Source organism: Rattus norvegicus, chromosome 11, assembly GCF_036323735.1.
Source record: "Rattus norvegicus strain BN/NHsdMcwi chromosome 11, GRCr8, whole genome shotgun sequence".
Classification (NCBI taxonomy): domain Eukaryota; kingdom Metazoa; phylum Chordata; class Mammalia; order Rodentia; family Muridae; genus Rattus; species Rattus norvegicus.
In genome coordinates, this window is record NC_086029.1 from 98,466,357 (window position 1) to 98,491,387 (window position 25,031).

The following is a 25,031-nucleotide window of genomic DNA, read 5'->3' on the forward strand; positions in this document are numbered from 1 at the left end:
GAAGAACCCACCTACTGCCCTATGTGTGTGGGTTTTATGAACACGCCAGGGCTTGCTAAGACCAGAGGTGGTGGGTACCCCTACAGCTGGAGTTATAAGTAGCCTGTATACTAAAAACTAAGCTCAAGTCCTCTCTGCAAGAGCAGAAAGTGCTCTTAACTTCTGAGCTTCTCTCTAGCACCTACATTAAATCGCAATTCTGCAATGGTTAAGCCAACTTGAGCATTCTAAGTCATGTAAATAAGAATGTAAGCAATGAAAAAAAAAAAAAAAGAATGTAAGCAATGACCCGTCTACAGAGTCATACAGGAAGAAAACAATGTAATCATGAAAACCAAACATACGAATAAGTTTGTTTTAACTGGTTAATTCCCCAGACTACCTCACATGCAAAGGCAAGAATAAAAATATATATCAGAATAAGTACTAGAACTTATTGGAATAAGCCTAATCCTGACTGGGAGGAAGCCAGCAATCTTCAGTTCCCAGGCTTGGATCTGAGGCAAAGATCCTGGGGGAGGAGAGTGGAGGAAGGAAGGAGACACCATAGGGTAGATGAATGGTGAGAACATGGCTGTGAGGGCTGGCCAGTTGGAGTAGGAGTGGTCCAGGAGAAACACAGCAAGGTATAGCTCAGGGTTATTACAGGGAAGTAAACAAAATAGCACAGAGGGCTGCTATCTGCCCAGTTCTAGTACTATAACATTAATTATAAATATAAATAACAATTGAAATGTAAATAAGAAATACCCAAGTTAATAAAGATGAAAAAAATAAAATAATTGTAAGTGCCTCTTATTTGAGACCTAAATGATCAAAGGTAGTGTAGAAACCCTGCAATAATTTTTATAACAGTTGGAATCCACACTGAAGGAAATCTCAGCATGTTTAAATAAAATTAAGGTAGTTTTAAGTGTTCCTGAACACTTACCAGATAATTATTTTATTATGGACATTTTCCATTAAGCATGTGCATCCTACTTCCATCTACTTCTAAGTACATCGAAAGTACACTCTGACTTTATTGCTAGGCTGTTCCTTCTCTAGCACTGTATCTGCAAAATTTCCAAATACCTTGTTAGAGTACAAGGAAGGAAGAACAAGTAAAATCAGAAAAAAAAAAAAAAAGGTTGAATCACTTCTGCGAAAAGCCCTAGAGAAAAACAGGTGCCAAGGGCAAGCTCTTACTGGATGCAGCTCAAACAATAATGTGTAATAGAGTTATGTCACCTGGAAGCTCTTCTGACTCAGTCATGAACACGGAATACAAACGAGAAAGACAGCACTATCTGCCACGCATAAGGAATCTCTGCACTTTTAGAGGAAACTCAAATCTTTTCCATTAGTTTCTATGCTCTTTCATTTTCCCTACTTCAAACCTGTAGTCTTCCAAATGCCAACTTTGATAGAGGATAAAAAAAAGTTCACTCCATAACCCTTAGCAGAAGTTGTCACAATCACTGTTCAGAGTAAACATGGTCCAAAGCACAGGCACTAGTCCGTAACTGAAGGCCTGAATCATTTGTGCTTCTCTTTTACCTTAAAGCCCTGTAGTTTTCAGTCATAACTCCTCACTACCTTTACTGCTGGCCAAAACAGTCAAAATGTATAAAAAGCCACACACAACAAGGGAACTGAAACAGTGACTTAGGCAGTGGCTAAGAACACTTACTGATCTTGCAGAGTTCCCAAGTTTAATTCCCAGCTCCTACATGGTGGCTCGCAGCAGTCCCTAGCTCCAGTTCCAGGGCATCTGAAGATCTTCAGATCTCCACAGGCACTGGGCATGCACATACATAAATGCAAGCAAAACACTCATCACACATCAAATAAAAAAACATAGATAAATAAATCCTTTTAAAAAAATATACCAGACCAGGGATGAACTGTAATGGAAATTATTCCCTATGAACAATACATGGAGCCTCAGCGCTTGTATCAACAATAATATATAGACCTGTGTAGTGGCCATCCCTGGTTGTCAACCGGACTGTATCTAAAATGAACTACAATTCAGAATTGGAAGGCTCGCTTTTGGTCCTGATCTTGAGGCTGGGAGATACAAGTTTCTGACCTGGATCTTGGTATGGAGATCTTGAGGCAAGGTGGCTATGAATCCCAGGAGACTAAGGCAAAGAGATCTCTGAGTTCAAGGTCACCTGGGACAAGCGAGTCCCAGACCCAGGCGTGGTGGTACACACCTTTAATCTGGGACACACCTTCTGCTGGAGACCTACATAAGGACATTGGAAGAAAGAAGACTGTCTCTCTCTCTCTCTCTCTCTCTCTCTCTCTCTCTCTCTCTCTCTACCCCCCCTCTCCCCCCCTCTCTCCCCCCCCTCTCTCCCTCTCCCTCTCTCCCTCTCTCTCCCCCCCCTCTCTCCCCCTCTCCCTCCCTCCCTCCTCTCTCCTCTCTCCTCTCTCTCTTGCCTATCTGCCTGCCTCACGGGACAGAGCCACTGCTAGATCCTTGGACTTCCATTCACAGCTGCTGCTGATCGTTGTTGGGGAGTTGGACTACAGACTGTAAGTCATCAACCAATTCTCTTACTATACAGGGACTACCCATACATTCTGTGACTCTAGAGAGCCCTAAGACAAACTGTTATCCACAGATTTATGCATTTATTTAAATGCATAACCAGTATCTATGCACAACTATCTATGGGTATATCGCCCTCTCAATTTCTCTGTGACACTAAAAGTTTTCATTTTTAAATACCTCAAAAAAAAGTCATAAAGTATCTTTTTAAAAAAGCTATTTCAATGGCAAAATAAAGACAAAACATATTCCTAGACTTACAAAATTGTTTCTTACAAACCCACCTAACAAAACACAACAACATACAAATCCACGTGAAAAATGTAAGGATTAGTGAAGGTATCTAAGTAGCTGTATATGTGTTTGTTGTTGTTGTTTAAAGATTTTTTATTTGTTTTATGTGTACACTGTAGCTGTCTTCAGGCACAGCAGAAGAGGGCATCAGATCTCATTATTGATGATTGTGAGCCACCATGTGGTTGCTGGGAATTGAACTTAGGACCTCTGGAAGAGCAGTCTGTGACCTTAGCCACTGAGCCCTCTCTCTAGCCCCATGTTTGTTTGTTCTAATCTAAGAAATAATTGCATAGCACATATATTTATATTTTTGAGCTATAAGCATACATTATTAAAATATCCTCTAATAACAATGCAGTAGGGCAGAAATAGAGCTTTATTGAACTAAGGAAATAATATAAAATAATAATATACTTCTACGTGAAAAATTTAGAACAGAAAATATTTTTAAGTCTAATAATGCTAGAAATATGTATTTGCATTCCTTTCTATATATATGAGAGGCTTAATTAAAATGTAGAAGCTAAATACTAGAGTAACCTTCAAGAATCTAACTCAAAAAAAATCTAACTACCCATTAGAACAATGTCTGATTATCCAACACAAACATTTAAAGACAGAAAGGCCTCAAAAAACATACTCCAAATTCTGAATGACCGCCTATATCAACTAAGAGAATTATACCCAGCAAAACTATTCTTATGAGATTAAAGGAATCTATGATTTCTAAGCCAGTTCTACAGGCTCCTAATAGAAAGGCTTCAATCTGAGGACAAAGATAAACACATGAAAAGAGGCACAAAAAAACAAACAATGCAAGTTCTCAAAAAGAGAAGTGCAAAACAGTTCTACGTCCAAAAAACTCAACAAAATGACAGGAACTAATAAACATTATTCACTAATAACTGAATATCAATTATCTCAATTCCCCTTATATAAAAACACTGCCTAATAGACTAGATTAGAAAACAGGATCCAAAATCCAAGGTCACACAGGCCACCAGAACTCCAGGTAGGTTGCCCACCTGTGTACTGTTCCCATTCTCTAAGTGCCTGCCCAATCTCCCTCCAACCTCCTCTTCTCTCCATGTAACAACTCTTCCAGCCCCCAACTCTAGCAGAAACACCTTGAGGGACCAGAGGTCACTGCCAGGCATGAAAACTCCAGGTAGGCCACCCTACCCCAACTCCTCCCCTAACAGTGTCCCAGCCCCCAACTCTTGTGAAGACACTATACTCAACCACAGGCCACCCAGCCAAAGACCAGAGAAGAAACAAAATCTAGGAACATAACAACCATCCAACAAAGGCAAACTCAGAAATCAGCACCTAAACCTCTAATTACCATAAACCCAGATGACCAGACACCAGACACAATCAACAATAGCCAGAGAAATATGTCACCACCAGAGTTCAGCTATCCCTACTGCAGCCAACCCTGGATATTCCGACCCAGCTGAAACATAAAACCTTAAAAACAACAACTATATGAAGATCATAAAGGTCCTTAAAGAGTAAGTGAATAAATCCTTTTAAAAAGCTAGGAAACCCAAAAGGGAGAAAAAGTGAAGGAAACAAATAAAATGGTTCAAGACCTAAACATGGAAATAGAAATAAAGAAAACAAAACTGAGCAAATTCTGGAAATGAAAAATCTAGGTAAGTGAACAAAAAATATAGACACAGCCATCACTAACAGAATACATGAGGTAGAAGAGATAACCATTAAAGATTAAAGGCATTAAAGATAATATAAAAGAAATAGATAAATCAGTTTTAAAAAAAGTAAAATCTAAAAAATTCCTGACACAAAACATGCAATAAATCTGGGACACTATAAATCTAAGAATAATGAAAATAGAACAGGGCAAAGAATCCCAGCTCAAAGGCTCAGCAAAGAATCCCAGCTCAAAGGCTCAGCAAATATTTTCAGCAAAATCATACAAAAAAAAATTTCCTAACCTAAAAAAGAACATGCCTATACAGGTACAAGAAGCTTATAGAATACCAAATACATCAGACCAGAAAAGAAAGTCATTGCCACCCACTGTCCCCCCCACACACAAAATAATCAAAACATTAAACATATAGAACAAAGAAAAATAAAATCTGCAAAGAAGAAAAGGCAGAGAAATATATAAAGGCAGACCTATTAGAATTACATCAAACTTCTCAACAGAGACTATAAAGCCAGAAGAGCCTAAACAGATATCTTACAGACTCTATGAAACCACAAATACAACTTCAGACTACATACCCTGCAAAACTTCAATCACCTTAGGTGATTGATACCCATTATAATATCAAATTTAAACAGCATCAATCCATAAATCCAACAATACAGAAGGTACTAGAATAAACCCTAGTAAACACAGGAAAAAAATAATCTCACACTAGCAAAACCCAAAGAGAAGCTACATACATACACACACACACACACACACACACACACACACACACACACACACACACGAGCCACCACCACCACCATCAAAATAACAGGAATTAACAATCGTTGGTCATTTATATCTCTCAATCTCAATAAACTCAATTCCCCAATAAAAAGACACATATTAACAGAATAGATGCTAAAACTCGATCCATCCTTCTACTGCATACAAGAAACACACCTCAACATCTAAGATATACATTACTTGACATTAAAGATTAGTAAAGGATTTCTGAAGTAAATGCACTTGAGAAAAAAGCTGGTTGCAGCCATTCTAATATCTAACAAAATAGATTTCAAAACAACATTAATCAAGATGTGGAAGGACACTACATATTCATCTAAGTAAAAATACAACAAGAAAGGGCATGTTTCAATTCTACACCAGGAACACAAGGGCATCTATATTTGTAAAAAAAATATATTTAAAGATTAAATCACACATCAAGCCCTATACATTGATAGTGGGAGACTTTAAATACCCATTCTTACCAACAGACAGGTCATCCACACAAAAACTAACCAGAGAAATACTGGAGCTAATAAATGTTATAAAGCAAATGGGCATATCAGATATCTATAGAACATTTCACCAAAACACAAAAGAATACACTTGATTCTCAAGCACCTCCCAGAACTTTCTCCAAAATTGACCACATACTCAGTCACAAAACAATTCTTGACAGATAATAATAAAATTGAAATAATCCCCACCACCCTGTTAGTCCACCGTGGATGAAAGTTGGACTTCAAGAACAACACATGCAACAGAAAGCCTATGAACTACTGGAAAGTAAACAATTCTCTACTGAATGACTACTGAGAAAAGACAAAAATAAAGAAAATAAAGGGGGTTGGGGATTTAGCTCTGTGGTAGAGCGCTTGCCTAGCAAGTGCAAGGCCCTGGGTTCAGTCCCCAGCTCCAAAAAAAGAAAAAGAAAATAAAGACTTCCTAGGTTTCAAAGAAAATGAAGGCACAACACACCCAAACTTATGGGGCACAATGAAAGCAGTTCTAAGAGAAAATTTCATAGCACTGAGTGCCAACATTAAAAAAAAAAAAAAAAAAGGTGGAGAGATCTCATACTAGCAATTTAACTGCTCAAGTGAAAGCTCTAGAACAAAAGGAAACAAGCACACCAAGAGGAGATGACAGAAACTAATCAAACTCAGGGCTAACGTCAATAAAACAGAAGCAAAGAGAACAATACAAAGAAGCAATTAAACAAAGAGTTGGTTCTTTGAGAAAGTCAACAAAATAGAGAAACCCTTATCCAAACTAACCAAAACACAGAGAGAAAATATCGAATTAACAAGAATTAGTTAAATTAACAAAATCAGAAATGAAAAGGGGGACATAACAAGGGACACTAAGGAAATCTAGAGAATAATTAGGTCATACTTTTAGAAATCTGTACCTCACAAAATTGGAAAATCTAAAAGGAATGAATAATTTTCTTGAAGTTAAAGAAGATCAGATAAACTTTATAAGTAGACCTATAACCTCTAAGAAAAATAGAAGCAGTCATTAAAAGTCTTCCAACCAAAAAAAAAAAAAAAAAAAGACCAGGGCCACAAAGTTTTAGCGCAGAATTCTACCAGACTTACAAAGAAAGATGAGGGCTGGTGAGATGGCTCAGCAGTTAAAAGCACTGACTGCTCTTCCAGGGGTCCTGAGTTCAATTCCCAGCAACCACATGGTGGCTCACAACCATCTGTAATGGGATCCGATGCCCTCTTCCGGTGTGTCTGAAGACAGCGACAGGGTACTTATATATAATAAATAAATCTTTAAAAAAACAAACAAAAAAAAAAAAAAGAAAGAAGAGCTAATACCAATAGAACTCAAATTATCCCACAAAGTAGACACAGAAGGAACATCGCCAAATCCATTTTATGAGGCCACAGTCATCAGCCAAACCACACAGATTCAACAAAGAGAATTACAGAACAATTTCCATCATAAACATAGATGCCAAAATACTCTATAAAATTCTCACAAACCACATATGAGAACATATCAAAAAGATCATCTACCATGATGAACAGGTAGGCTTCATCCCAGAGATACAGGGGTGGCTTAACGTATGAAAATCGATAAATGTAATATATCAAATGGAAAGATAAAACCACATGATCATCTCATAGATATTAAAAAAGCTTTTGGCAAAATCCAACACTCCTTCATGATAAAAGTCTTGGAGAGATTAGGGATACAAGGAACATACTTAAAATAAAGGCAGCTTACAGCAATCCTATAGCCAACATCAAATGAGAAAAACCCAAGCAAATCCACTAAAGTCAGAAATAAGGCAGGGCTGTTCATTCTCTCCATATCTATTCAACATAGTAACTGCAGTTTTTGCTAGAGCAAGAAGACAACTAAAACAACAACTAAGACAAGACTGAAAAGGGAGAAGTCAAAGTATCTCTATTTGCAGATCAAATGATAGTATCTATAAGCAGCCCCAAAAATTCTATCAGGGAACCCCTATAGCTGCTAAAATACCTTTAGCAATGTCTCTGGCTACTCGAAGGGAAAAAGAATCAGTAACAGACCAAGAAAGAAATCCAGAAAACAACATCCTTGCCAATAACCAAAAATTATATGAAATGTCTTGGGGTAATTCTAACCAAGCAAGTGAAAGACTTACATGATAAAAAACTTCAAGTCTTTGAAAAAAGAAACTGAAGAAAATTTCAGAAAATAGAAAGAGCTTCCATGTTAACAGATCAGTAAAATTAACACAGTAAAAACTTCCATCTATTTACTGCTCTGCAGCAAGTGAAGAGTCTGGTCTTCCAGTGCCCACCCGTGCCCTCTGGCCAGGCCTACTGACGGGTCAGCTTGAGTTCTAAGCTGGCACACTCATTGTCTCCTCAGCACACTGAAAAACTAGACTGATCCCCATGTGTCTACCCAGGCAAGTGGTAGAAGTAAGGTTATGGAGCCGCTGTGGGTGGGCAGCCCATGTTGATAGTAGGGGTGGATGTAGCCTCTGCCCAAAATAAATTGAATGAACTGTGCCTCCTGGGGGCACCCTGCCTGATGTCCCAGGGGCCCCACTGAAGCAGGTAATTGACCAAAGTAGTAGGCTTGGATGATTTGGGTCTGGACCATGACCTCAGGGATGGCAAGAACACTGACTTCTTTCTTAGAGGGAGCGATTGGGAAGATGTTCAGGGACCTGTGCTCCTAAGGGAGACAGGTACAAGATCAGACAGTATTTTGACCCATGCAGCCTGGGGGTGCTGCCTAAGACCATCCTTCTCTAGAGCCGAGCTTGGGTTGGACCTAATGTTTCCACTCCCCTGCCTGGGTCAGCAGTGCCACTGCTCAGCTCACCATCTTTACAGTGTTTGGCTTTTGATTTTCCCTCTTAGACACATTTTGTTGTTTATTTTTCAACAGGGTCTATACAGTACTTGCTGTTCTGGAGCTTGATATGTAGCCCATGCAGACTAAACTGATAGGGATCCATTTGCCTCTGACTCCTGAGTGCTGGGATTAAAGCCGTGCGTCCAGCCCACAACTAGACACTTTGGAACTGGTGGTCCAACCCTCCAGTATCATCCGGAACACCCATGAGGGCTCCTGCAGTGCCCTTTGTGTTTCACTGGGTTTCAGACAGAAGTCGTACGACCGCTGGCTCCCTGTCATGTAGTGGCTGTAGCTGTGCTTCATGGCTGTCTCTTCCTACACCAGTCAAGTCTCATCCATCATGTGCTGACAGGCTTTGCTCAGGACCAGGCTTGGTTCATCCCTAAGGGGAATATGAGTGACCAGTCATCACAGGCTAGGCAGGTTCTGAGAGAAGTTGGTCTTGAGCCATCTGCTAAACATAGCCCACCCTGTGTAGAATCTAGGCCATGAAAGAGGCCTTTGTCAGCCTGCTTTCCTCAAGGGGAAGAAGATGAAAGTCCACAGCAAAAGGCGGGTTCAATTCCCAGTACCTGCTCACAGCTGCCTGTATCTTGAGCTCCAGGGGACCCTGTGCCTCTGGTTTCTGTGGATACAAGTGTGTACACCCTTAAACATGATTAAAAATAAAATCTTTGAAGAAAAGAAAAAAATGACCATCTGATCAAAAGCAATCTGCAGATTGAATGCAATTCCCATCAAAATTCCAACACAATCCCTTACACAAGTGAAGGGACAATCCTCAATTTCATATGGAAAAAATGAAAGGCACAGGACAGCTAAAACACGAAAGAACTTCTGGAGGTATCACCAAAAGGGCAGCCTACAGAGTAGGAAAAGATTTTCACCAACTCCACATCTAATAGAGAGCAAATATCCAAATATATAAAGAACTCAAAGAATTAGACCTTAACAAACCAAATAATGCAATTTTTAAAAAGGGGGTACATATCTAAACAGAAAATTCTCAACAGACTCAAATGTCTGAGAAACACTTAAAGAGATGTCTAACACACTTAGCCATCATGGAAAGGCAAATTGAAACTGCTTTGAGATTCCATCTAATACCTGTCCGAATGGCTACATTAAAAACACAGGAGACTGCTCATGCTAAAAAGGATGTGGAGCAAGGGAAACATTCCCATTACTGCTGGGAATGCATACTTGTACAGCCACTTTGAAAATCAATAGGGCATTTCATCAGAAAACTGGGAATCAATCTACCTAAAGGCCCAACTGTACCACTCCTGGGCATATACCCAAAAGATGTCCCATCCAACCACAAGGACACTTGCTCAACTATGTTCACTGTAGCTTCATTCATAATAACTAGAAACAACCGAGATATCCCTCAACTAAAGAATAGATAAAGAAAATGTGGTACATTTACACAATGGAGTATTACTCAGCAGTTAGGGAAAAAATGGTATAATGAAATTTGTAGACAAATAGTTGGAACTAGAGAAAAAAATCCAGCAAGATAGCCGAGATCCAGAAAATCGAATATGAAATGTGCTTATCTATAAGTGGATATAAGCTGCTAAGCAAAGGATACTTACACTATAACCCACCAGTCTAGGTGGATGCACAGATCTCCCTGAGAAGGAGAAATAGAACAGATTTTGTCGTTGGACTAGGGGAGGATGGGGATGGGAACAGGAAGGACAAGGTCAGGGAGGTTGGGACGGAGGTAGAGAGGATAGGAAGAGGTGACTGGAATAGGTGGGCATTTAGGGAGCAATGTGAAAACCTAATGCACTGGAACCTTCCTGAAACCTCTGAGAGTGACCCTAGCGAGGACTCCTAGTCATGGAAGATAGTCTGAACTGGCCGTCTTTTGTAACTAGGCTCTGCTCCCATTGGTGGTACTGAGACAACAACCGTGCAACAAAACCCTACAACCACAACCTCTCTGTGGCCCAGACAATACACCAGCATGTATAGAAAGGTGGACATGAGGACAATACACCAGCATGTATAGAAAGGTGGACATGAGGACACTACACCAGCATGTACAGAAAGGTGGACATGAGGACAACACACCAGCATGTATAGAAAGGTGGACATGAGGACAACACACCAGCATGTATAGAAAGGTGGGCATGAGGACACTACACCAGCATGTATAGAAAGGTGGACATGAGGACACTACACCAGCATGTATAGAAAGGTGGACATGAGGACAATACACCAGCATGTACAGAAAGGTGGACATGAGGACAATACACCAGCATGTATAGAAAGGTGGACATGAGGACAACACACCAGCATGTATAGAAAGGTGGACATGAAGACAATACACCAGCATGTATGGAAAGGTGGGCATGAGGACACTACACCAGCATGTATAGAAAGGTCGACAGGACGTCTCAATCCAAGCTAAGGAACAACTGGTGGTCGATAGCTGGGCAGAGAGGAAGTCAGTTTTCTTTAAGGGTGTAGCACCTTGTGGGTTGCCCATGCTCCTGCGGAAGGCCAAGAGTACACAGGCCACACAAAACGTGTGCAATGGGTTTAAGGGAGAAAGCAGGACAAAAGAGGGAGTAGATCTGAGGGTAGTTGGGGAAAGGAGAATATGATTAAAATGTATTATTAAGTTTTTAAGGAACTTATAAAAGAGAAAAAGATTTAAAACTCACATCTAATTGAAAAAATAAAAATTAAAAGAAGTAAGTAATAACAAAATTTGACTTACAAAGAAAAATATACTAAAAATAAATTAGAAATGGCCAAATAAGGTGAGGAAGAACCCTGAAACATGGTAAAATTAAAGCAAAATAACATGCATGAATAACACTCTATCAGTAAAATAAAAGCTGAAGAAATTAAAACAGACACTTTTAAGTTATTTTACTTTTAAAGACAGGGTCTCACTCACTATGTAGTTTGGATGGCCTAGAACTTACTATATAAAATAGGCTAATCTTGAACGAAAAAGAGATCCACCTGTCTCTGCCTTCCAATTAGTGGATTGAAGATATGCCCATCACATGAGGCCAAGACTGTTAGATTGCAAAGAAATGCAATCATGACTCAAAACAGTGAAACTGACAAATGAGAAAAGCCAAGCGACTGTATAACAATAGGAGATTCAGTATTCTTTTGATGATAGATTAGAACACAAGTCAAATGATGATGAAAATTTAGAATTGAACTGCATTAAGAAATTGCTGCTTTGTTTACATACATGTGTACTTACCTACAGTGCAGTGAATTTAATCTATGACTTTGGCCATGGAGGGAGGGGTAGCATTTCTCTAGCTCAACATTATATTCCCCACTCTTTGAACAGCATCATACAACGATAAGACCAAAGAGGTAACTTTGAAAATGGTCTGCCTAAAAACAGAATACAGATTCTTTTCAAATATATTGAATAGTCTCCAGAGCAAATTATATATTAAGCTATAAAATACAACTGAATGAAAAGGAGTCAAATCTAAGAATGCTATTCCACAAGATTAGAATAAAAACGCAACACAGAACACAGGCAAAAACTGTGGAATTTTAAAACATGTGAACAACACCGTCAAGATTAGCCAGAGGATTAAAAGAAAAATAAAAGAAAATCCCAAGTAGAAAATACTCTGAAGCAGAAAAAAAAAATGAAGACAAAAATATTGTGTACTGCTTCTAAGGATTAAACTCACCCTAAACTAAGGATGAAGGAAGGAAAACGAGATCAGACAGACAGTTTGGGCACATGCTTCCAGAACCCCAGCAGTTCTGCTTCTCGTTCTGGACACGTTCTTTCCTGGTTGGAAGCCAGAATGCCCCTGTGTTTATCTGCAATTCTGTCCAGGCCAGAGTTCAGAAACACCAAGAAATTTTTAGGGAAATGGTTCCTGATAGTTTTCTTGTTTTTAATCCTTTTTCACTTAGAAACTTGAGTGAGCAAATATGGGGAGAGACTGTACGTGATTAAGATACATTAGAAGGTGTGTCCAAACTGAGAGCAGACCCTGGGACAGAGAATCGCAGACACACCTATGTGGGAAACTGACCGACCAGCTCAACTTCCATGGTACGCCCAGAGCCTTATTTTATTTAGGGCTTTATCACCCTAAACTAGACCCTTGGTAGCAAGACTTTCTTGGACCTACTCCTGCTCTAAAGCAGTCCCATGCCCAGAAATACTTGGCCAACACAAACAAGACTCAGTGTTTAAGTGTGTGTGGAGGTAGGGGAAGGGGGAGAGAGACAGTTTTATATTTTTTGTTACTTTTTGCCTTACTGATTTTGCTTATTTAAATTTTGTTTTTTTCTTTTTTTTAGAAAAAGAGAACATGAAGTTAGGTGGTCAGGAAGGTGGGGAGGGTCTGGGATGAATGGAGGTTAGGGAAAGAGTATGATTAAAATATATTGTATAGAAGCAATTTTTTTAAATAAAAATAATGGAGGGAAAAAAGAGAGAAGCAAGAGTAAAATCCAGAGAAAAACCCAACAGGAAGATATCAGTGATGTCAGTTCTGCTGCACACCAGGGAACGACTAAATAACCAGGTTGGAAAAAGTCTTGAAGCAGACCCAGTGTGCTGGCCAACAGAAAGCATGGAATCCTTGACTAAAACCTAAGTCTCTATACCAGTGGTTCTCACCCTTCCTAATGGCAACCTTTAATACAATTCCTGGTGCTGTGGTGACCCCAAGCATGAAACTGCTTTCACTGCTACTTTGTAACTGTAATTCTGTTACTGTTACGAATCATAATGCAGTGTAGTAGTGGATACGCTCTGGTGGGCCACGTGGCGTCTGCTGGGTACTTGCATCTCAATCATCAAAGCATCTCAACCCAACTCACTCAGCTCCCAATCTCCATTCCACCCACAGCCCAGCAGCAGCCGCCCTCTTGTGACTCTGTTGTGGGCTCTGCTCACATTCCCAGCATCCGCCCCCTGTGGTTATAGTCACAGTTCCCAGTAACCGTCAAAATCAAAACTCAGTAAGCTTGTAATTTATCAATCATATTTATATCAGTAAATCCCACAAAACAGCCACAATAAACTGTGAACCAATTAATATTGCTATAAACTGCCCACCTAGACAAACTGTCCTATAAAAATGTGTTCCTTATGAATACTCATAACTGCCTGTGGCCCTTTAAGGCCTCACAGATCTGGGCTGTCCTTCTCCTCCTCCTCCATCTTGGTTCTTTCCTTCCCAGACACTCCACCCTGTATCTCAGGCCCATCCTGAGAAGTAGGCTATGTTTTTAATTCATGCACTTTCCAACATGATAATAAATGCCTTAAAGCTGTGGACTGTCTCGTTTCAGCGGGATCCGCCGTGGGGAACCATGGAGAAGGCCTTGCCTCTAGAGCTGCTGTCTAATCTGTAGAAAACCTCTCTGTGGCTCTCAGCCACGACCACCACCAAGCCAAGCTCAAGTCAACCACAGACAAGCAGCTTTGCCCCTCCTCAACGCCCCCACTCCAGCCACAGGCTACAACCAGCACCCAGGCTGAACCAACACCAGCTGTCCCCTGTCCATAGCCTCAGACCCCGTCCATGAAAATCACCCCCTTCTAGAGGTGTCCTAGGGCTGCCCTATGGCTCAATACTCACTCAGGAACAGCATGGGGTAAGCTTGATCCCTACCACGTCAAAGTGAGCACAAGAACCCCATAACTCTACATTTCTGAATAGAAATCCATTTGTCCAAGAGTTAAGCCCAACAACTGACAGGTGAGACTTATCAAAATGGATTCTGCAAAACTAAAGAAACAATTAATTGAGTGAAAATTAATCCCACAAAATGGGAGAAAATCTTTGCCAGGTATACATCTGACACAGGAGTAATATCAAATTCTTAATATTATACTATACAAAATTAGGAAGCACCCATTTAAAAAAAAAAAACCCACTGTCAGGCCTTGGAGCCTCCTCCTGAGATGGATCCCAAGTCAGATTGGTCACTGGACCATGTTTTTCCCTCAGTTTCTTCTCCATTTTGGTCCCCGCAGTTCTTTTAGACAAGAACAATTATGGGTCAGAGTTTTCGACTGTGGGATGGCAAATCCACCCCTCCACTTGATTCCCTGTCTTTCTACTATGAATTCCCTCTCCCCACTGTTGGGCATTTCATCTAAGGCCCCTCCCTTTGAGTTCTGAGAGTCTCTCACCTCCCAGGTCTCTGGTACATTCTAGAGGGTCCCCCCACTACCCACCCACACCCCGCCCCCTTGCATATTTCAATTCATTCTGCTGGCCCTCAGGACTTCTCTCCTGTCTCCCCCATTCCCAATACTGATTATGTCCCCCTTTTCCTTCCCCCTCCGCTCTCCCGCTCAAACCCCTCCCCCCTCCCTCTGCCCCACATAATTGCTTTCTTACCCCTCCCAAGTGGGATGAAGCATCTTCACTTGGCCCTTCAGCTTGTTAACCTTCCTGAGTTCTTTGAGTTTAACCTTCTGTGGATTGTATCCTGGGTATTCCGTATTTTTTGGCTAAAATCTTCTTATCGATGAGTACATACCATGCATGTCCTTCTGGGTCTGAATTACCTCACTCAGGATGATATTTTCTAGTTCCATCCATTTGCCTGCAAAACTCAGGGTATCCTCGTTCTTAAAAGCTGAACAGTATTCCATTGTATAAATGAACCACATTTTCTGTATCCATTTTTCCGTTGTGGGACATCTGAGTTGTTTCCAGCTTCTGACTATCACAAATATGGCTTCTATGAACATAATGGAGCATGTGCCCCTCTGGTATGATAGGGAATCTTTTGGATTTATGCCCAGAATGGTATAGCTGGGTCTTCAGGTAGATGTATTTCCAATTTTCTGAGGAACCTCCTGATTGATTTCCAGAGTGGTTGTACCAGTTTGCAATCCCACCAGCAATGGAGGAGTGTTCCTCTTTCTCGATATCCTCATTAACATGTGTAGTCACCTGAGGTTTTGGTCTTAGCCATTCTCACTGGTATAAAGTGGAATCTCAGGATCGTTTTGATTTGCATTTCCCTGAACTAAACTGTGAACATTTCTCTAAATGCTTCTCATTCATTCGAGATTCCTGTTATGAATTCTCTGGTTTAGATCTATACCCCATTTTTTGATTGGGTTGTTTCATTTTTTCGTGGTTAGCTTCTTGAGTTTTGTATATATTTTGGATACTAGCCCTCTATCAGATGTGGGGTTAGTAAAGATTTTTTTTTCCCAATCTGTATGTTGCCAATTTGTCCTATCAACTATGTGCTTTGATTTACAGAAGTTTTTCAGTTTTATGAGGTCCCACGGGACCAACTAGAAGCTAACAGACAGATGCAGATATTTACACCCAAACAATGGACTGAAGTCGGGGACCCCTGTGGCTGAATTAGGGAAAGGCTGGAAGAAGCTGAGGAGGAGGGCAGCCCCATATGCAGACAAGCAGTCTCCACTGACCAGGACCCCTGAGATCTCTCAGACACTGAGCCACCAACCCGACAGCACACAGGAACCGAGACCCCCAACACCAATACAGCAGAGGAGGCCTGGTGTGGCCTCAGTGAGAGAAGACATGCCTAATCCTACAGAGACGTGAGGCCCAGGGAGTGGGGTGGGGGTGGGGAATATCCTCCTGGAGACCAACCGGGAGAGAAGGAATGAGATGAAGAGGGAAGACCAGGAGGGGACTATAAAAAAATAAAAGTAATTAAAGGGGGAGGTGCTAGGGATCTGAACAGAGAATTCTCAAAATAAATAAATAAATGAATAAATAAATAAATAAAATAGCCAATAAGTTATCTCCAAAAAAAAAGTTCATTTCCTAGAAATTAGGGAAATACAAATCAAAACAACTTTGCGATTTTATCTTATCCCATCCAGAATGGGATGTTTCAACAAACCGACAAACAATGGTGGAAGAGATGTGGAGAACGGAGTCATCATTCACTGTTACTATGATAACAAACTTGTCTAGTTGCCCTGGAAGTCAGTGTATAAAATCTTCCAAAAAAAAATAAACAAATAAAAGGTTCTACTGTATGATCCAGATATATACCCACTGCCTTCAACCCCATGTTCAGCATGTTCAATGTTACTGTATTTATAATAGCTAGAAAGTGGGAAGCCACCCATCCCTTCAGCTGGCAAACCGATAAGGAAACGTGGTACAGATGCGCTATGGAATAGCGTACAGCTGTTAAGAAGTGAGCCATGGGCTGCTTGGCCCCTCCTCGCTCTCACTCCTACTCTACTCTTCTCTTGCTCTCGGCTCTCTTCTCCTCCCTGTTCTTCCCCTCTGTCTCTTCTCTCCCCATTCCTCTCTCCCCTTCCCTCCAGTGCTCATGGCTGGCCTTTGTTCCTCCCCTCTTCTATTCTTCTTCTCTCATTAAACCTCTCCATGTGGGGAAAAAAAATGAAACTATGGCATTTCAGTGTGAACACATGGAAAGATAACATATGAGGAAACCCAAACCCAGAAAGACAAATATCCCTGTTTCTCTCTGATCTGAGGTTCCTAGCTCCAAATCTTCGGACATGAGTATATAACAGGAAAGCAAAGTGAGACAATTCCCTGCGTGTTTACGGAACACGTTACGGAATGTGTGAGGGGGCAGTAGAGAGCGGAATAGCAGGGCATAGGTGATCTGAAGGACACGGAAAAAATGGGGAAACACATGGAAGGATGTAATCAGGATCCAAGAAGTGATGAGCATAACAGCAGTAAGGATGTCTTGGTCATAAAGATATGACTTGCTACCTAAAAATAGCAATAATACATAAGTATGTGTATGTATGTATATACATACATACATGTATCATTTAAATTAAAATTTCCCATCTTGGCTGATAATGCCTCCCACAGATGCCATAAAGTATCTAAGAAAAAAAAACCCCAATACCAAGCATGAGAAGCCCTCCTTGAGTTGCTGGCCAGGGCTCCATGAGACTCCCAAACAGTACAGGCCTTGGCCACTGCCCTTGGCTACCTCCCAGAAGTTAAAAAGTGGGGCTGTATTGGTGAGGACACCAATGATTTCAGACTCAGAAGATTCGAGCTGGCTGGCACTTGAAAGCCTCCTCCTCCTTGAGAACTGGCTTTCACAGTGACAGAAGGTGCCTTGCACGCTTCCAAAGGAGGGAAGCACCCAGAAGTCCTACAGCACCTAACAATCACAGTAACAACGAGCCATGATAGCTGTAAGGACTCAATGGCGTATGCACACTTCAGCAATATGTGGGTATATACGTGTATATACTTGTATATGTATGTATATGATGTAGAGGAGAATCTACAACTGCTACTTTACTAAACCAGAATAATCTCTAACTACATTCTACATATCCACCTTTATATCCACTGGTAAGTTGTATTTCTCACTCTTCATCTATTTGCAAAAGATGGAGACCACTACCGAAAACAACTAATCAAAGTGCACTTGTGGACCCCAGACCCAACTGATTCTACAATACGACTTCTGTACCTAAAGCTCAGAGGTCACTGCAAAAGAGGGGATGGAAAGATTATAGTGCAGAGGATCGGGGAGTTTGCTGAGGATTATGAGAAGCTAAACCATGAGGTGTGCACAACCCAGACCTAAAGATGACCTAAGAGTGACCAACAAGCAACGATGACACGAATGTGGAAGGGGACAAGCTCAGGAGGCCTCAACCCTAAACAAAACTACAGGCAGTTAAGGGATTAGGAGACACAGAACAATACAGAGTAGAATCCACTCTTTCAAGTACGTAACTAGAGGGAAAAAGTCTTCAAGACAAGAAGACAAATAATATTTAAACTATGATGGGATGAAAGGAGAAATCAGTAACAGGAAGTAACAGAGAAAAGCTATAACATATGAAAATTAAACAACAGACTCCGGAATGGGCCAAAGTAAACCTGGAACTAAAATCTCTTAGGACAAAAATGGGAACAACAAAATCGATGAAATGTAGAAGCAAACAGACCAAACCTAACTTCCACCAATAGGGAACTTTACCTCAGTAAATACAGATATACGAGATAAAAAAGATCAGTGAGATGCTCACACAGTAAAAGTGCTTGCTGCCAAACCTGTCCACCTAAAGTCAACCCCAGGGCCCATGTGGTACCAGTACAGACAGACATCACTGCTTGTCCTCTGACCTCCAGACAAGCACCACAGCATGCATACACTTACCACCTGACACATAGCCACACTAAATAAAAAGGAAATACTACAGAAACAGAAGAAGGAAGGGAAAAAAAGAAAGGAGGCAGCCAAGCTGGCTGGCCAGCAAGCTGTTTTGTGGCTACAATCCCAGCACTAAACAGATAAGCCTGGATATGAGAACCTATGATTATGAGGAAGGAGGCCAAAGAAGAAATAGATAATTACAAGAGCACGAGAAAAAAAGGGAAGATCAGTCCCTGCCAAGTGTCAGGACTATTCCTGTAATTCTAGAAAATAGTGCACGCACACACGAAAATGCAAGTGTGACGTTGGGCTGTGTTATATGACAAGTCCCAGGGCATTGAGATCCTGTCTCAACAAAAAGAAAACAAACAAACTTAAAAAAGAAAAAGAAAAATCAAAATTAAGGCCAGGCTAGAAGGGAGCCTCAGTGAAGAGAACTAACCTCGCACATTTGTATCCCTGGGTTTCATGCTGTACAATAAAGGAGAAAAAAAAAATAGGAAGATTTCAGACAGACAACCTCATACATCCTGAAGGAACTGAAAAGAGAATTATACGAATTCTAGGTTTAGAAATATAAAAATTAAAAGAATAAACCCCAAAAGGCCACAGACCCAGGGCTAAGCCCTACAGCCAGGACTAGCAGGTCATAAAGATAAAGGAGCACAGGAAACACTGTCCAGGCAGGACTGACAAGCCATAAAGAAAAGGAATGCAGGAACCAGCCTGAGTTAATGGGACTGATTCATGGGACGTCTGACAGAAAGACATCTCCCCCCAGCTCACTCAGGGCCATCCTCCAGACCCTGATAAGCCCCTGACTTCTAACACGTACTCTTTCTGCTTTGTTCTCACTGCTATGTTTGAATGAGCCAATTGTATGTAACCACGCCAAAACCCCCTAGCCTTCTCTATATAACCCTCTGACTTTTGAGTTTCGGGGCCGACACCTCTGTCTCCTGCGCAGGATATGTGTCGGCCCAGAGATCTCTGTAATAGGTCTCCGTAATAAACCTCGCCTTTGCTTATTACATCCAAAATGGTCTCTCTGTGTCTGGGGTCCGCGATTTCCCAAGACTTGAGTAAGGGTCTCGAGTAAGGGTCTCTCTGCGTGGGATTTTTCAGAACCAAACAAGGAGGGGGAAAAAAAACCTGAGCCCAAAATGGATAGAAGGGAATAACGATGAAGATTAGGATGAACTAAATAAAATAGACTAGAGAAGCAGGGAAGAGCAGGGAAACCAAGCAGCTGCTCCTCCCCACCCCTGACCCCTCAGGAGGGGAGGTGACTAAGGAACAGGAAATGCTAATGGAAGGGATGACAGAGGAACCATTACAACAGGCAGTGCACACAAACAAGAAACAAAACAGAGGATGAAGAAGGACACAGCCCATTATTAACTCAGAAGAAATGAATAAATTCATAAGCAGTGACAACCTACCAACACTTAACCATGAAAATAGAAAGTCTATATAAATCAGCAAAGGAGGGTGATTCAGCAATTAGAACAAATACATTTAAGAAAAACCCAAGAGTTATGGTTTCCAGGACTTATGGCTTCCATGCTTAGCTCTACTAATCATTTTGAGAATAAACATCAACCCAGGTCTGGGGGTGCATGCCTTAAATCCCAGAGCATAGAAGGCAAAGATAGGTAATCTCTGTGAGTCTGAGGCTATCTGGTCTTTACAGTAAGTTCCAGGCAAACCAGAGCTACAAAGTGAGACCTTGTCTCAAAAAGAAAGAAAAAGAAAGGGAGAAAGAAGAGAGAGAGAGAGAGAGAGAGAGAGAGAGAGAGAGAGAGAGAGAGAGAAATCTAATATTAATCCTTCCCAAATTATCCCATAGTAAAACAGGCTGAGCATCCTGAACTGAAAAATACAAATTCCAAAAAATGAAATGTTAGGAGTAACTGACAGGACAACCCAAGTAGAAAACTGCATACTTGATCTCATATGTTGAATTATAGTTAAAAGCCAAGCATACCTTAAGCATTGTATAAATTTCCTTCAGTCTTTATGATATGTCAAGTATAACTGAACTCATATTTAAACTTCATTTCCACATCTAAGAAAACTCTTTATATAGGTGTGTCTTAGGGTTTTAATGCTGTGAACAGACACCATATCCAAGGTAACTCTTATAAGGACAACATTTAATTGGGGCTGGCTTACAGGTTCAGCCCATTACCATCAAGGTGGGAGCAGGGCAGCATCCAGGCAGGCATGGTGCAGGAGGAGCTGAGAATTCAACATCTTGTTCCGAAGGCAAACAGGAGAAGACTGGCTTCCAGGCAGCTAGGACAAGGGTCTTAAAACCCACATCCACAGTGACACACTTCCTCCAACAAGGCCACACCCACTCCACCAAAGCCATACAACCAAATAGTGCTACTACCAAGGCCAAGCATATTCAGGCTACCACAATATGTAAACTGTACAAAAACTCTAAAATATAAAGTGATTTTATCTAAAACAATCTCAGATAAAGGGAACTAAAGCTATTTTGCCTTCATATATATCTAATTTATTTCAGTTAGCAGATGTAAGCTCACCAATGTAACTTCAAACATCAAAATTTTTTTCTTTTTAAAGGATGGACAATATTAGTTACATATTTATAACACATTTAACTTCCCTTTCATTCATGTCTAGACATCTAGGGCTGCTTCTACATCTTGCTATGATGAATAATTCTACAATAACATGGCAGTTAGGTTTTGTCAACTTGACACACGGATACATGTACCTGGGAAAAGGTGTTTAAGAATCTCAGTGTAAGAAATGGACTCATCAGACTATTCTGGACATGTCTATCTGTGGGGCATTCTCTTAGTTGCTATCTGATGTTGGAGGTGATCCAGCCCACTCTAGGGGATGCTATTTCTAAGCATGTGGGCCTGGGATGGTAACCAAGCAAGCCAGCAGAACAACCCATTAGGAATCATTTCTCAGTGGCTTTTGCTTCAAGCTCCTTCCTTGAATTCCTGCCTCCTGTTCCTCTCCCAAGTTAGTTTTGGTCACTTTGTCACAGCAACAGAAAGGAAAACAAACAATAACAGGAATACAGATAAGTCTTCATCACACTGATTTAACTCCTTTGCATAGATGTATGTTTTCTAGGTTTTGGGGTAGTTCTAGCTTTTTGTGAAGTTTCAGTCGTTGTCTTTGAGAAAATTTAAAAATGTATGAGGACACACAAATGACCAAAAAATCACATCCTCAGTAGTCTTCAAAGAAATGCAGATTAAAGTCTCAATGAGGAGCTGGCAAAATGGCTCCATGATTAAGAGCGCTTGTTGCTCTTCCAGAGGACCAGAGTTTGGTTTCTAGCACTCATATTGAGTGGCTCACTGTCTACTACAAGTCCAACTCCAGGAAACCTTGATATCTTCTAGTCTCTCTGAGCACCCACAAGCATATTCACCTATGTGCATGAGTGTACACATATATACACACACAAATAATAGCTCTTTTTAAAAACACCGTGAAATATTACTTCATACTTGTTAAAACAGCTGTTATAAAACATACTAAGGATCATATACTTCAGTGGTATACTACTATACTGGCATATATAAATAAGTTTACCAGCATGCATATATATACACACACACATACAGCCCCCACAAATACTGATCTTAATGGTCTTGAGGACTTCCCAAAACATGTTCATTCCATTCACCAGAATATTGGCAAATATCAAACAAAGCATAATACCAAGGCACAGCACAAACAAATTGTTTAAACACAGCAATAACAGTACTGTATCATACCTCTGTGGATGTAAAATAGCTTGTACCTGCTTTATGATACGTAGTAGTGACCGTGCTTTATCAGAGCTGTTTGTAATGATGTTGCTCAGAATGTTTTCTTTCCAGATGATGATTGAGAAGCTAATTTAAAAAAAAAAAATGGTGCCAGGTACCACAAGAGTAACAGAACTGTGCTGTTTTCTCGGGTTTTGTTTTTTTACTTTTTTTTTTTTTTAATGGAGTGTGCTGGATGTCTCTACAGTTTTGTTCAGATGACTGCAGAACCTGGAAAAGCTGTTGCTGCTGTTGATGCATAACACACTGCTATTATTGGTCTTTTTATATAAATATAAATATATATATATACAGATAAATAATTTAAATTTTTTGAAACTTTAGCTGTGCTGTCAACTTTGGAAAAAAGTATCCCCGTTTACTGTGTTGAGTTGGACTGTACAGAAATTAACAGCCATAATGGTCTAGAAATGTTGAACTTAAGTTTTTTCCATTTGTACAGGGGTAACACACTGTATTAAATATGTAAGGTCTTATCTACGTGGGTTTGATTACAAAAACTAATAAAGTATTCTCTAAATTTAAAAAAAAAAAAGAAAAGTCTTAGTCAGCAGCCTTCTTTTTAAATTTTCTGGTTTTTTTAGTACCCTCAATTAAAGGATTTTGCAGATTATTGAAGATACTAAAATACATTCAAATTACAAAATATCTGTTTTCTGTGACTCTAAATTGGACCTAACTTAAATATATTCATTGTTTTTCTTGTGAAAAAAAAAAACTAAAAAAAAAAAAAAGAAATCTTAGAAGATCAAGAATGAGAATACTTTAGGCTTATTGGCACATAGGACATATAAGATAAAGGACAATAAAAGCATGCTTTCAAAGCTTTAAAAGAAAACTATTTTCAACCTAAAAGTCTATACAAGTTTTCATTCACATTGATATATTTTAAAAGTATACCCCTTCCCTGTCTTCCCCTTCTCTCTTCTTCTCCCCATTTCTCTCTCTCAAACTAGGCAACCTAAACTGGCTTCAAACTCATAATGCTCCTGCCTCAGCCTCCTCAGCATGGAGATTACAGATGTAAGTTATCACACTGCTGATAACATATTCAGACATGCCAAATCTCAATCAATTATCCTCTCTGAATTGTTTCTCTGAAGCTACTAAAAAAATATGTTTAACCCAAATGAAGGTGAAAACTAGGAAAATCCTTAAGCACAGGCTAACACAGAGCTCCATGAGGGACTGAGAGTCATAAACAAATCCCTGGAATGATGTTGATATCGTCCGGGTAGGAAAATTCTCTGCAGGCTCTTGTGGCACACACTGGTCCCCTGTGCCAACATTATTCTGTAACATTCTGAAACACCTGGGCTAAGCCCAGCTGAAGCAAGCAGATGACGAAGGCCATGCTTCCTAGCTAAGCCCTTTCTGTTACTGTGTGGCATCCGCCAGATGCTTCCAGCACCATGATGTTCTGCTCAAATGCATGAGGCCACCCAACCTCTGAGATGGAGAACCAAAATAAATCCTTCCACCCTTAAGTTGTTGTCTTAGAGTTTTGGTCACAGCTACTAAAAATAACTAATACTAATGGTGAAGGGTGAAACCAGAATGACAACATCCACAACTAGTGAAAATATAATATTCAAATTTGAGTAGCTAGGAGGTTGCAAGCTAGAGTTCTCTAAGAAAATCAAACGGACAAAATCCCTATTGTGTCTAAACACCTTAAACAACACAAACAAACAAAGGGGACGAATTACTAGTGCTAAATTAGACAAGTAAAAAAAATTGGTAATCACAATATCCAAGGAAAACAAAAACTATGAAAGAAGTCACCTTAGTCATCAATGTCATTTAAAAATTCGAATACTAGTTACAAACTACTACATATCTGTACTGGGAGACTACAGAAACAGCACAGGAAACTGAGAAGCTCGATATGAGAGAAGCCTGTCACTTTAGAGACAAGAGTGAGGAAGAATATGATCGAGCAACAGTTACGAGCGACTGTCCTTGAAAAGATGAAGTAACAATTACCAAATGTTATAAGGACAATAACGAATTTTTAAACAATCTGTCTTACCTCAGGGGGCTCAGGTAGGCTGTCATCACTTGTCAGAGAATGACCACTTGCAAAAGAAGCACAGTCTGAAATGTCCAGGGCTCCCTCATCATCTTCACACTCACTAGGCCCACCAGGATCTTCTGTGTCACTGTTAATCTCCCAGTCAATAACATGTAATTCATCTAAAAGATACATTTTTACTCTTATTAGTTTTATATCCCCTTAATATTTACTTTACAAACATATCATCAGTGGTTGGTGTGCCCACAGCACAGGATGATTTACACAAACACACCAACAGTGAAAACTATTCACTTCCCTCTGCTCACGGTTCCGCCCAAATCTTACCCAATCTCAAATATAAGTGAACTGCTT

At 40.3% G+C, this 25,031-nt stretch overlaps 1 protein-coding gene across 17 annotated transcripts in view; it reads right to left on the minus strand.

Moving 5' to 3' along the window:
* Positions 1 to 25,031, minus strand: part of Spidr (scaffold protein involved in DNA repair) — a 240,982-nt gene that overhangs the window by 195,578 nt on the left and 20,373 nt on the right. For 15 of the 17 annotated variants that reach the window (NM_001100988.2, XM_063270716.1, XM_008768898.4 and 12 more), the window contains one exon: positions 24,675 to 24,838. In NM_001100988.2, the coding sequence (NP_001094458.1) occupies positions 24,675 to 24,838 (164 nt within the window). Of the gene's footprint in view, positions 1 to 11,907; positions 14,816 to 24,674; positions 24,839 to 25,031 lie in introns of those variants that run through there. The other 2 variants (XM_063270720.1, XM_063270719.1) reach the window with 2 other exon arrangements.